At 38.7% G+C, this 15,260-nt stretch overlaps 1 protein-coding gene across 1 annotated transcript in view; it reads left to right on the top strand.

Moving 5' to 3' along the window:
- Positions 1–15,260, top strand: part of LOC134864870 (microtubule cross-linking factor 2-like) — a 97,570-nt gene that overhangs the window by 5,113 nt on the left and 77,197 nt on the right. The window contains 2 exon segments of the mRNA XM_063884173.1: positions 1,329–1,430; positions 2,447–2,569. Of these exon segments, the coding sequence (XP_063740243.1) occupies positions 1,329–1,430; positions 2,447–2,569 (225 nt within the window).

Genomic DNA, 15,260 nt, shown 5'->3' with positions numbered 1-15,260 from the left:
GGCTGAAATCAATGATTTATCAGTTGAATATCTAGAAAAGTGGTAAAAACAAAACACTACAGCTTAAAGGGGCCCTATTATGCTCATTTTCAGGTTTCATATTTGTATATTGTGCCTCTACTGTGACATGTTTACATGCTTTAATGTTCAAAAAGGTATTTATATTTCTCATCCTGCCTGTGCTGCAGCACCTATTTTCATGTGTGAAACCATTTTCTTTGCCTTTGCAGACAATTTACATGCAAAAAAACCTATATTACACACTATAGGAAAGGAAAAAATGTAGCCTCTTTAACCACAGCTCTTTTAACCACGACTATCGACCTGGTTTCTTGCATGCATTTATTGAAATGTTGGAACCAAGTGTTAACATGTTGACTGACGGTGACATGATAAAGGTGGTGGGCTGCATGAAGTGTCTCCGCCATTTACCTTCTTACTCGCTACTCTGCTGGGTGGTACGCAAAGTTTTGCTGGTTGCATGTGTCCTACATGCCAACCAGCATCTCTAATAGGCTTTTCTCTAAAAATAGCCCACCATTTAAACCAAAATGATCTGCTAAGTAGCTGCTGCCCAATCAGTTGTGTTGGGCTAATTGTAAGATCTCTTGTATCTTTTATATTTAAAAGAAGCGATATCTGTATTCCATACTTTATTTTTGAAAGTCTTTTGTTAAGGTATTTTTACCTCACAATGTTTATAGTGTAGGAATTTCCTTTGGCCCAGTTTCCCAGCAGGGCTTGTTAAGAGTCTCTCCTCAGGTAATCTGATAACCTGACCCTGACCTTTGACCTCCTGTGTGCGAGCCAGAGAAGAAAATCAATACAGTTTCATATTATATTACTTAGTGCATCATTCTGCCACTTACACTGTCTGGATATCTGCTTCTGATGACCCCTTTTATCTGACTTGGGAGAATATTACATGGCAGTTTATTTTAAGAAGACACTCGTTGTAGGCTAAATGCTATGCTGATAATGAGAATGATGAAGATGAGAATGTGGGTTCTAATGACAGTGTCAGTGATTTATGGGACGCATTATGAAAAAGGTTAATGGATGACGGTGTTTTGATGATGATGATGATGATGATGATGATGATGATGATGATGATGGTGGTTGCCTTGCATTTAGCACAAAGACGCTAATGGCTCCTATTAAAAATTAAAGTATTCCCTTTATGGCCCACATATGGGAACATAATGCTGTCACTACTTGGAGTTAAAAGTCTCTACAACACAAAACAGCTCTCTCCATAGAGTTGATGTTGGAGGAGTATTGTTTAAATGACAGATGATCTTATACACTCTCTGCTTGTCTGTGTGCAGGATGAGATGGAGGAGTTGAGGTCGGAGATGCTAGAGATGAGGGACATGTACATGGAGGATGACGTCTACCAGCTGCAGGACCTAAGGCAACAGCTGGAACAGGTAAGACTGTGCAAGACATGCTGGATGAATGAAAGCTCTCTCAATTAATCTGTGACCTCATATTGTGTGATATCCTGTAATGAAATGTTATGCTGAGTCAGAGGCAAAAGCATTTTGTTCATGCACCGGTTGATTTGGGCTTTTTTGCTTCTTTAACATTTCTTCTTTCAGATTCAAATACAACAATTACATGTTAAAATGTCATTTTAATTTCACCAAAAGTTACCATTAGATAATGTCTCAACTGCATATTCAGATGTGATTGATTCAAAAATATTGTCTCTGTTCAACTGGACAAGTTTTTTGTTGATATATTTTAGTTAATACTTTTAAAATGTTCTCAAAATGAGTTGCTTCTCAAACTGTACAGTAGAAATCTCCACAGCTCAGCAGCACTTACATTCACCAACCCTTTTAGTTTGATTTCTAACTACATTCTGAAGGTTTGTACAGAGGGATTTGTTCACATAGCCTTTATTGCCTGATTTATAGACAACGTTATCCTCAAAACAAATGAAAAAAAGATTTTTAAATGTTTGATAACAGTAATTCTTGTTTGATAAGAGTCATACAAAGAGATATAGGGAATTGAAAATGGCTTCATCCAATGTTCGTAATTTGGTTCGGGAAAATAGATCCAAATTAGCAAGGAGTTAATAAGACATTACCTTATTTACATATTTAAACATTTCAAAAAACAATTGTCCTGATATAAGTTTCCGACTGGGGAACTTATTTAAGTGAAAATGTTTTACCCATGTACTTGTAGTGCCTTGCTTTACATGTATAAAACAGACATATGCTGCAAAATAATTTGAAACAGGGAAGTAAAATAATAGGCAATCAATCATCTGAATGTCCTCTTTGAGTCAAAGGTGCTACAAAACTCCTGTTGCATTATGGATGTCTGCATTTCTTCATTTGTATTTTAATGGCTGCTGCGGGGCACATTTGCCTTGAAGCTACATGATAAAGATAAAACAGCTTCATCCGCTCATACTGCTGCTATTTCTCAGGCTAACAAGACCTGCCGCATCCTGCAGTACCGGCTGAGGAAGGCAGAGCGACGCTCTCTGCGTGTGGCCCAAACAGGGCAGGTGGACGGAGAACTGATACGAACACTGGAGCAGGACGTCAAAGTAAGTGACTGTGAGGTTCTGAAATGTTGTCACAGCTTGATATTAGCTGTGTTCCTGCATTAGATTAGGAAAAGTAACACATCTTGGAAAAGATGTCTAAGAAAGATGTCTAGTTTGGCTTGTGCTTAATTATTGAATTTAAAGTGCCATGTCTTCTCTCTAATAAGCCCTGAGTTCTTAGTTAACTACACATTAAAAAAGTTAGTTTATAGAGGGATATGTTCTCTTAATCCTAATAAAAACCCCTATCAAAATATTTCAAAATAAGGACCTTAAATATGGTTGAATGTTGTCACAACTTACTGTTTTGTTTCTGATGGTGTTTATGTATTGCAAGACAGTTCTTATGACCCTTTTTCTTCCTATTGTCAAAGTCACAAGACTGTGGTGAAGCCAGGCTTCCTCTTATTTGCATAAGGAATTTCTCTGTTTTAAATGTACATGTGCTAATAGCACACTGTCTGAGAAACACTGAACGCTACATTGTGTCTCTCAATTGACCTCACGCGTGTGAACATACACAGATCCATCATTCTGTCACTAAAGAACCACGTGTTAAAGACTAACTATACACACAAATGTACTTTTAGACAACGCTGTCTTTTACAAGCGTCCTTCACAGTGCACATACTGTAAACACCAGTCATACCAATCACTTCAGGAATCCCCGGAAAAAGTTGGTTATGCACGAACACACGACGGGGTAAAGCTTCTGTGTGAGTGTATTGTCACGCTGACCCTGGACCATGGATACACTAAATTTCACAACGTTCCGCCAACATTTTCCATGTGATGGAGGATACAATGAGGCCTTTATACCCTTTAAGAGAGAGTGTGAGAGTAAGCTTGTGATGTCACTCTCCGAAGGGCTTTCTACCGGCTGTCGCTGTCCGTCTCTCCACTGCTGTTTCACCATCTGGTTGTTTTTGGAATAAGCAAGGAAGAAAAGAGGGGGAGGAAAAAGGATGAGTGTACATCCTGTGTGTCTGAGGATGAAAAAAAGGGGGATTGGTCACTTTTTGAAAATTTAAATCAGCCAATTGGAGGCAAGGATAACATGATGAAAAAAAAAGAGGAATGCAAAAACATGAAGAAAGAATTGCAAAGAGGAGGAGAAAGATAAGTTCATGTGAATGGAGGTCTGACTTGAATTTAAATCTTTTGTAGCCAATGGTAGCGGTGGGATAAGAAGTGGGAGGGTGAGAAATGTTGGAGAAAAAAATAAATAAGTCAAAGCTTGGGGGAAAAAAAGAGTTAAGTTTGCATCTGTTGGCTGTATTAGCAAAGAGGGGTCATAAACACAGGATATGGAAAAATATACACAGCAGGGAAACAAACCCAACCTCTCTCACAACACATGGCTGATTGTGTTGTCTCGCTGCCTGAGACTCAGACGACAGTTCAAGTTACAACATGGTGTTTGTGTGTCTGTGCGTGTGTGTGTGTGTGTGCCTTAATCCCATGCTAAGCTTCTCTTTTGCTTGCCTCTCCCAGTCACTTCTCTGTTTACTCTAGTGGCTTTATCATTAGCCTTATAAAAACAGACACTCATCTCCTGCCTCTATGACTCAATACTGATTGGAAAATAACTTAAGCAGCATTAAAAACAAGAAGAATTTAAACAGTTGAGCCATCTGAATATTCTTAAACCAAAAACACGAGTATGATTACAAAAAGTAGCAGCTGTTAAATCTGTGGATATTAAAACAATCTATCTGTATTCAACATGCTGTTTGTACGGATGCTAAATGCTAATTGAGGTAAATGAGTTGGACCCATGACACAGAAGACTTTACCTGCACCCACACACTCACTTAACACTTAAGCCTATTATTTACTTGTGTCTGCATCATCACCAGCTACCATCTTCAGCTAACAGCATTTTAGCTTACAACAACTAGCTTACTACATAGAAAGCTAGTTAGCATGCTGCTGTCACTGGCAACATGCTGCTCAACAAACCAAAAAACAGCCACATAAATATCATCAGCTATCCCACATCATCAAACAACAACGCATGTATTATGTAAGCTAACTCACATGCTAACAGCATGTTTACGGCTGCTGCTTTATTTACTAGTAGGCCTACAGATTAATAAAGGAATGCAATTTAGTGGCGATGGTCTTCCCTAAGATGGTAAAGGTAGCGTCCAACCTGGGCTAATGTGCCTACATAGGCATAGGCTAAATGGACAAACAGAGTTTCAATATTTAGCATAAAAGCAAAGCTAACTGGTTTTTTTTGTTTTCCCTTTATTTATTGTTTTTTTGACTGAAAAAACATGATTTAAAAAAAAAGGTTACTTGAATTAGATTTCCCTAATTACCCCAAAGTTTTTTTTAAATCCTTTTTACAATAAGACTCTCGTTGCCTTACAATAATTGATACCCTTTTGAAATGAGTACAAACCACGAAATGCATAAAATAGCAAGAGAGGAACAAAAATGGTTGGTGTTTACAGAGTCCCTCTCAGTGAGGGAAAGGCAGTGAGTGTTAAGTCTGACTTGACCTTGAGTTGCTGAGCTGCTTTACAAAAGAAATTGGCTTGACTGCTGTTGATGCTTTAAGGCCCGGATGTGTTGACGTACTCACATGCAAATGCACACAAATTGGCAAAGCACACATAGACTTAAACCGACGCACTGATAACCCTCTCTTGTCCTCTTTTTCCCTCTCATTCAAATTTTACCTGTCCTTCATTCTGCTGTTCCATGTCTGTCTTATTTTGTCACATGACCTTTATTGTTCCTAGAGGGAGAATATGGGGGCTTCAATGTTGAAGACAGAAAGAGAATTGACTGACAAACAGAAAGATTGTGTGTTAGTCTAGATTAGTTTATCAAAACAATATTAACATATTGTTATTGTAATTGTAATTAATATTGACAGAAACACAATATAAGAGGTACTTTATTAATCCCAAACTGGGAAATGTTTGCGTTGCAGCAGCATCAAACAAAACAAGGCATTGCACATAATTAGAAATGAAAAGAGTAGATAATAAACAATTAAAAAAATATATAAACATCTCAAAATGGAATAGGAATAGACCAGCATTTAGAGAGTAAAAAGGAATATGTACAGCTGAGTGGAATATTAAATTAAATATAAATGTAAAATGAACATTGTGAATGTTATACAGTGGTATGCAAAAGTTTGGGCACCCCTTAGGAAAACCACTGCATCAGTTTGTCACTTGCTGAGCTTTTGAAGCAGCAACTTCATTTTAACATATGTTATACCTTATGGTAACAGAAACATCTCAGTAGTGAAATAACTTTTATTGGTCAAACAGAAACATGTTTATGTGCATTCAAACAAAAATAGGCATGTGCATAAATTTGGGCACCCCTAAGAAATAATTCCATTAATATTTAGTATTGCCTCCTTTTGCTGCAATAACGGCCTGTAGACGCCTCCTGTAGCCACAGACAAGTCCCTTAAGCCTGGCAGGTGGTATTTTGGCCCATTCTTCCACACAAAACGTCTCCAGTTCAGTCAGGTTTCTTGGCCTCCGTGCATGGACAGCCTTCTTCAAATAAATCCATACATTTTCAATGATGTTAAGGTCTGGGGACTGGGATGGTCATTCCAGAACATTGTACCTGTGCTTCTGCATGAATTCCTTGGTGGATTTTGATCGGTGCTTAGGATCATTGTCCTGCTGAAAAATCCAACCCCGGCGTAGCTTCAACTTTGTGACTGACTCTAGAACATTCTTGTCAAGAATCTCCTGGTACTGTAAGGAATTCATGTGGCCCTCAACTTTAACAAGTTTTCCAGTACCTGTGCTAGCCACACAGCCCCATAACATGATAGATCCTCCACCAAATTTTACAGTGGGCAACAAGTTCTTTTCATTGAATGCAGTGTGTTTTTTTCGCCATGCATACCTGTTCATGTTATGACCAAATAACTCAATCTTGGTCTCATCTGACCACAGTATTTTGTTCCAAAATGCTTCTGGCTTGTCCAGATGTGCTTTTGCATACCTCATGCGACTCTTCTTGTGATTAACACTCAGGAAAGGCTTTTTGCACATCACCCTTCCAATGAGCTCTTCCTGGTGCAAAGTACGCTGGATTGTGGAACGGTGAACAACTACACCATCAGCAGCCAGATGTTGTTGTAGTTCTCTGGAGGTGGTCTGTGGCTTCTCTGTGACCATTTTCACCATCCTTCGCCTGTGCCTTTCCCCTATTTTTGTCGGCCTACCACATCTTTCCTTCACACGGACTGTTCCTGTGGCCTTCCATTTCACAACTACGTTTCTGACTGTGGAGACAGACAGTTTAAACCTGTCAGATAATTTTTTGTACCCTTCTCCTAATTTATAATGTTGGATTATCTTAGCTTTCAGGTCAGTGGAGAGTTGTTTTGAGGTCCCCATCTTGCCACTCCCTAAGAAAGAACCTAGGCCAGGCACAGCCAGCTATTACCTATGTTAAATAGCCTTTTTCATGATTGGTTCCACCTGTCTTTGTAATTGAAGGTCTAATGAGCTAATCAAAGCAATTTTGTGCAGCAACCTGTCAGCTATAAATCCGTACAGGTGTTGAAATGAATGCTATTTATAAGGGTGCCCAAACTTTTGCACATCCCATTTTTTGCATTTTATTTTATTATAATAAAACTATGTAATGCTACCCTAAGAATTTTGGTCTGGAAAACACTAAAACGTCTACATCTTTGTAGGAAAACAAATGTTGTTGCTGTGATCTTCTATTATAAAGGAAAAGCAAATTGTCATGAAATCTCAGAGGGGTGCCCAAACTTTTGCATACCACTGTATGTCCAGCTATGGAGCAGAGAGTTCTCTGCCAGCCAGAGGTGATTTGTTGTACAGTGTTATGGCAGTAGGCAGAAATGTTCTCCTGTATCTGTCCTTCTGACATCTTATAACATAAGTCACATGCTCTTATTTATGCGGTTTTAGAAGTCTTGTGGTTGTCGGCATGCATTGTGAGTGTGTGTTACAGCTGTCAGAATCTCCGTGAGAATGTCTGACATCATTTCCTGTCCGTCTCGCACACACTTCTCTCATTCCCACAAGCCACAGACATCTGGACACTCGCACACAGGAAATAGTTGTTAGGATTCTCATGATGTCAACACACCAGTTGTGCTTGATCCCCAGAGAGTGTCATTTGTGCATTTGCCTTGAAGGCCTGAACATAATAGATATCCGACACTTGTGATCTACCAGGTCTTTTAGGTAAGATAATATGTTGAGTGAAAAGATCCTTTAAAAGCAACAACGTTTTGGAAATGATACAATTTATTTTTGACTCACCAGGTGTTAGACAGTTTCATCCCTTTGCCTTCAGTAAAGAGACTGGTTGGATATGTTTAGCTTAGCTAGCGGCTTGTTGCCCAAATAAGGAGAGACATCACACCACTACAGCAGTGATTGTAAACCAGGACAGCTTTATGAGACTATGTTTAATATTTTTGCAAGGCGTGCCAACAGTGTATATTATGTCCTAATTGTAAAGTAAACATTACATATACAGTGAATGTATTTATTTGACACAGTTGGTTGTTTTTAAGAGCAAGCTCAAGCATTTCTCTTTATGTTGTAATTCAAGCTTTTCCTCTGGAGCTCTTCTTAGGTTTTTTCCACCTACACTAATTTGTTATATATCTCACTCGTTTTTTTACAGTAGTGACTCTGCATCCTGGGCCACTGAAAATTCCTGTTAAACTAAATTACATTGTCAATTACCTTCAAAGAAAGTATTTTGTGTCGTATCACAACATTTTTTTTAAAATCAAAGTCAAATACAGGACTTTTACCAAGGACAATGTTTTTTTTGTCCAGTCTTAAACAAAGACTTTTTGAAATTAACTTCTATAAGTTAAATGACTTGTAACTTCTTCATTTTAAGCCATTCCTTCATCGTGTTTTAAATTTAGAGAAGTAATATGTTGCCAAAACATAACCAAAGTCTATGTTTAAAAAAAAAACAAAGCAGTTTAAATATATCTGAACTCTGAATGTTGTATACACTTGATTTCCAGTAGCAATAATAGAGGATCTGACGTACACTTAAACTGGTCCTCACAAATATAGAAACACAGGAGCTGACACACACGCAGTCATTAGATTAAAGCCTGGAAGCAGCAGTATCCGGTACATTTATCTGAACAGGGCCAGCTCTGATCTTCATCTCCATATGTTGTGTGTGTGTGTGTGTGTGTGTGTGTGTGTGTGTGTGTGTGTGTGTGTGTGTGTGTGTGTGTGTGTGTGTGTGTGTGTGTGTGTGTGTGTGTGTGTGTGTGTGTGTGTGTGTGTGTGTGTGTGTGTGTGTGTGTGTGTGTGTGTGTGTGTGTGTGTGTGTGTGTGTGTGTGTGTGCACTTATGTGTGTGTCTGGGAGAGAGAGATAGGAGCTAAAACTGGATTTGGTAGTTCTTGTCCGTATGAGCTCCAGTGAAGTGTTCCTCTGGCATCTTCTACACCCACACTAACACACATGCACACATCCTAACCCCCACTCTGGCACCCATGTGTCATGCACACACTGGATGAAGTACAGTTTCCATGCCAGTATCAGTCATAACATCCCTGTTCCACTAGGAACTGTGGTTTCCGCGTTTGTGTGTGTATGTGTGTCATGTCAGCATTGGACAAAGTAGTTCTCGTACTTTTTCCACTGATTAATTCTACTTATGTCGTTTTTACAGCACTGCGGGATTTGGGAATTACTTCTCACTAGCCATGTACTAGCAACAGTACTATAAATAGAAAATGTAATTAACATATTGTTGTGCTAACATAGCTATTGGACCGTTTTAAAGCTTACTTAGAGGAAGAAGTGTCCACATTTGTGCCTTAATTGTCACACACAGACAGTATGCTTCAATTTCACAAGGCAAAAGCATGAAGAAGCCCAGGGACAACTTCCAATCAGAAGGTTGTGGTTTCGATCCTGGTCCCTGCTGTCAACATGTCGATGTTTCCTTGGTCAAGATACTTACCCCAAGGTGCTCCCAATGGCATGGCATAATCTTCCCCTAACTAAATTAAGAGCTAAGCAGAGTTGCTATTGTTACTCTTATAGTAGCATCTTGTTTTCAGAAATTATGCTAGGTTAGTTACATTACCTACACTTTTAAGTGTTGATATTGTGGCTTTAAAAGACATATTTAAACAGATAAAGTTAAATATAGATCCAATCTTCACAGAAGGCCTACTATAGTCAGCTTTTCCCACTTCAGTCTGCTGGTGTTGTTGCCTATCACTGCATGTGAAAATTAGAGTGTGAGAAAGTGAAGGATGATTTGGTTCATCTAGTGATTGACTCCCTCATTAGAGCATCTTGCGCATTGTTTCAAACGCGAAAGAAATCCAAAGTTGACAGAGCTGCTGCACATGGTTATGTTTGCTATGCTGTGATTGGATTATCACTGTTCAGTTTCGCTTAAATGATAAGCGGAAGATTCAATTTGCATATAATTGACGAGTTGGACAATCTCAAAGACTTTATCAAGGAAAAATGCAAAACATTCAGCGGTTGGAACCTCTGAAACTGTGATCATTTGCTTCTTGTTTCATGTTTCATAGCGTGAATATTTAATACATTCAGAATTTTCACTGCTGATTGACAAACTGATGTTTGGGGGCCATTTTTCTGAGTTACTTTAAAAATTATAATTAGGAGATAAATTGAAAATGCAAACAGTCAGTAGTCCTATTAACAAATCCTGAAAATATATCCACCAAGAAACACAACAGCAAATGTGCTACTGCATAGTCCTAGAGTATATGTATGCATGTCTGGATGTATGCACGGATGGATAGGTGGACAGAATGACAGTTTTTGATGTTCGAGGTGACATCACACTTTTCAACTGCCAAACATGCCAAGGATTGTGTGAATTTGTCACATTCTCCCACCCTCCTTTTCTCTCCCTTTCTCTCTTTATCCAAAGATAGATGGATCACAGCCTGTACTGGAACAGCTGTCAGGCCACTGCCTCACTCTCTCTTTCATACATAATGGTTTTATATATAGACACGAAGCAGATTACTTGTGATGTAACATCGGCTAAATGGGCGTGAAAAGGCCAGTGTACTGGACCAATGTCAAAAAGGTCAACAGCATCAACATTAGACACTAGCACTAGCTCAGGGTTTTCAGTAAACACTGTAGTCCTTGGAGAAGAATTGAAATAAATGCAATCTCATTTTTGCAGCACTTTCCAACACAAATTATAAATTGTTAGCAAGAGAGCAGCTACATTTGGGATATGGAAATATAGTTAGTGTTTGACACACTGGGATGAGTTATAGTGGCTGGGCTTTAGGGCTGTTAAGCTATTGAGTTATGAAATGATGACAGGCTGATGCAATATAAGGCTTTTTGCAGGAAATCCACAACATAGATGATATAAATAACATTACAGAACCAAAAATGTACTTTTATATTTATACTCTACTGAGTTTTCAACTCTGTGCATGCAGCTGTATGCTTCTCTGGTACTACTTTAAAAGGAAATCTCACACTTTAGAAGCTACTGCATTTATCATTTGGCTTTAGAATAACTTAGAATCATATAAGTGTAATGCCATATAACACGAGTATATTGTATTATAATACACCATGATCCTTGTAGCAATAAAAACAAATATGGACTATTACTTAATTATTTGAACTATTATTGTTAAAATTAATATAAATTGTTCACCAGTGCTCATAACCATTATTATACTGGGCCAAAGGCTGATAACCAAGAATAATGAGTATGTTCATGATGCAATATGGACATCAGTGTCTTTCTAGAAGTTTTTTGAACTTTGCTTGTGCAAAGTAAAACATCAGAAAATTGATTCTACCTCTGTACACATATGACATATCTTTATCTTCCAAAATAATACATTGTAAATTCCCTAATGATGTCGCATTGAAAGTGCAATGTAACATTTCTGATTATCTGACAGCAGCAGTCTTTTTTAGTTTGTCAGCCATTTAAGAACCATCGCTATTATGAAATATTCCAAAAACCCTTCTTATGTATCTGCTTATCTGATAGCTGAATGTGCAGTCCTCTCCTCTGTGATAAACTGAGGGGTTCAGCTAAACAGCGGGCAGTCGATAATTCTTCAGGGAGGCGCTCCTTGTAAGCACATTTCATAGCTCATTAAAAAAAAACAATAAAGTCACCTCCAAGGTTGTAAGACCTCGCAAGCTCTCCACTTTCACTGGAGTCATCGTTCCCCAACATGACGCCACAGCCTGTGATTTTATCAACAACAGACAGGACTGACACAAAGGTTTGCTGAGGTAACTAAAACTACAGATTGAATGAGTGTTTCTGTCAGATTCGGTATCAGTATAAATTGATATGTTTTTATTGTACTTGACAAGCAAATGTCGGCAAGCAAAATATTCTGAGATACACAAAAAGTACAAAAAAACAACAATAAATACAATCGTGCTTCCGACATTCATTCAACAATAAAAATGTTAATGTTCTTGCTTATTTGAAAAACAATACCATGACAAAGTCGGCTAAACAATTTGAGCCACAAATTACATTTCAAAGCAACAAAGGATTTAGCTGCTGAGGTTGTTTTTATGAGCAGAGTGGTGTGATAAATTAATTTGAAGCTCTGTGTTTCTTACTGTCGCCTCAGAGCTGACTGCAGACTTTCTCTGGTTTAAATGATTCCTCCCACACCAAACACATTAATGTTTCAGTAGGTTTTAGCAGTTCCTCTGTTAGTGCTCTGGGGCAGGACTGTCCCCAGGTGCTGTACAGTTGCCACCCACTGCCCCTAAACAGAACATTATAAATCTACAGGATAGCTTTTTAATGTTCTGACATTTACAGTGGAGGAATACCTTCAAATGTTAGCTTCTTAGCTGTTTGAAGAGGAAATACTTTCATTGAAATGGCCGTTCAATTAGTATATTTAGCCTCCACTCTGACATGTTTACATACTTTAATGTTTGAAAAAGAGTGTTATTTAACTCAATATGTCTTTTCACAGTCTGTCTGAAACCATAGCCCAGTCTACTCTGATTGGTATGCTGGCCGACTCTGTTGCGATTGGTCAAAAGCTGAGAGATGATCTGCCCCCTTAGCTTGTCACGTACAATATGTTGGAGCGCTATCCAATAGAAGCCCAAGTGTTACGTAGTGATGTCATTATGTTAAAAAAGTGAACAAAGGAGTCCTCTTAGGTCTTGTTGGCCCGTTATACACCCTTTTATAGAGTTTCTGTAATCCATCTGACAAAACAGAAAGTGATGGTTTGTACATGTTTTTCCATTTGTAGTGGAGATAAAGTTTAGCTCTGTGTTTTATTGTTTACTTGCACCTGCCCAAGGAGTAAAAAATGAAAATAGCTTGTAGTTTAATCTTTTACAAACTATCTTTTTTTACAGTATGTTATATACAAGTCTGTTAAAAACAAGTCTCTGAAAAACATCAACTCCTCATGTTAATGCTGAGAAAGCCCTTTTTAATGAGTTCAAAACTCAGTTTGAATCATCACAAAGACAAGTAGTACACACACATGCATACACACACACACACACACACACACACACACACACACACACACACACACACACACACACTCTAGTTGAATCTAAAACCACTCATAAAATCTACAGGAAGGGAAGTTAATAAAGAAATGACCGTTTTTGAATGTGTGTGTGTGTGGTGTGTGTGTGTGTGTGTGTGTGTGTGTGTGTGTGTGTGTGTGTGTGTGTGTGTGTGTGTGTGTGTGTGTGTGTGTGTGTGTGTGTGTGTGTGTGTGTGTGTGTGTGTGTGTGTGTGGATAACAGGAAGAACAAGGCTGTTTAATCCAATCACACACACAAACGGTGCACAGAGAACATGAAAGGATTGACTAACTGCCACTTGTTGAATGATATTACTGTTTGCCCTGTGGCCAGTGTGTGTGTGTGTCTGTCTGTTGTGTAGTGTGTGTTTTGTTGTTTGAGTAAAGGAAAAGTGAAACACCCTTACCCTCACTGATCTGGAGGGCTTTTTTCTACTCTCTTGATTCCATACTCACGCTGACACACACACACACACACACACACACACACACACACACACACACACACACACACACACACACACACACACACACACACACACACACACACACACAGGACCCTGACTGAATCCTAATTAGATCCTATAGCTCTGTTGCTGGGTAAAAACAACAGCTTCAATGCCGCTAAATTCCTACACGCTTTCCTTTAACATAGAAGAACAATGCAGCATTTATAAGATGTCAAACGCTAACAAAGGACCTTTGAAGAAGAGGAGAGGAGGAGAGGAGGAGAGGGGGAGGCGATTGAGATGGAGGAGGGTTGATAAAGAACCATAAACCCAAAACCATGAAACAAACCATTAACTAAAGCTGTTTTCTCCTCAAATAAACTAAGTGCTCCTATAAAAAATAAGCACAGTGTTAATCCATCACCTTCTCTATGTCCAGTTTTCCAATGTCATGTTTCTGCATTGCACCACCCCCCCCCCCCCCCCCCCCAGCAAAACCTTGCCAATCAAACATTTTGGGTGGGACTTTGAATACATCTTCCTTTGATTTTCTTTTGATGGGATCTATATGGCATGTAATGAAGCCCCCAGGAACTACACTGCACCAGGCTGAACCTTCAGTATAGGGGCCACAGTAACTATAAATAAACAAAGATAGCGTAATTTAATTTTTCTGTCACATAAGGTCTAGATGTTTTTGTTGTTGCATGGTCTTGATTCCTAAGTTGATATGGATGATGCTAAAAAATAAATCAAAACCATCTTTTTAAAAGTGTATAACTGATAGAAACTGTAATTCAATACACAATATGACTAGAATGAGTCATAATGCTTACCGTGCAGCGATGAAAAAATCTTTAAATTATAATTGAAAATTGAATGGAAAGTGGTTAAGCGGATAAAATAGCAGAAAGAAATGAAACTCATCATTGTGACTGAAACTCTGAGAGGACAAGAAGAACTCTTAGAAACCATTGAAACAGGAGAATCACACGCATTAAAAAAACATGAATTGGCGTGTGGGGGAGCTCAGGGAGCCGTTGGGTTGAGAGAAAGTGGGCAGTACAGAGGGGCATTGTGGGACTCAGCTGCACACTGGCACTGGGTCCAACACACATATGCAGACACACATTCATACAAACACACATTCATACTCTGGCACACAGACTCACAGTAAATAGACACAATTAGAAATTGTGCTCGGACAGATTTAGCAGATGAGCATTGCAAGGGTGAATTATACACACACACATGCGGACAGCCACTCATTTGTAAAAGTAAAAAACTATGCTGAATTCAGAATTAGGTATCTTCCCTCTTACAGAGATCACAGTACGTCTACGGATTGATCTCCTTAAAGTGAAAAGAACATCCTATACAAAATATGTAATAATGGTAATGAGTTATTAAAATTACACCCAACTAAGCTTTTTGGGAGGCTTTCCCATTCCTGTAGTGTGTTATATAGGCTAAGGGGCGGGACAGCTCTGAGGGTTGACCAATCACAGAAGAGATTACTAGCTAACCAATCAGAGCAGACTGGGCTCTGGTTTCAGACAGAAGGTGAAAAGAGGTGCTGCTGCACAGGCAGCATGAGAAAAATAAAGAGCTTTTTGAAAATTAAAGCAGGTAAACACGTCACAGTAGAGGCACTACATATGTTAAGA

This window comes from Eleginops maclovinus, chromosome 1 (assembly GCF_036324505.1).
Source record: "Eleginops maclovinus isolate JMC-PN-2008 ecotype Puerto Natales chromosome 1, JC_Emac_rtc_rv5, whole genome shotgun sequence".
NCBI lineage: Eukaryota > Metazoa > Chordata > Actinopteri > Perciformes > Eleginopidae > Eleginops > Eleginops maclovinus.
Note: the sequence above shows the minus strand (reverse complement) of the source record. Positions and strands in the feature narration are given on the sequence as shown.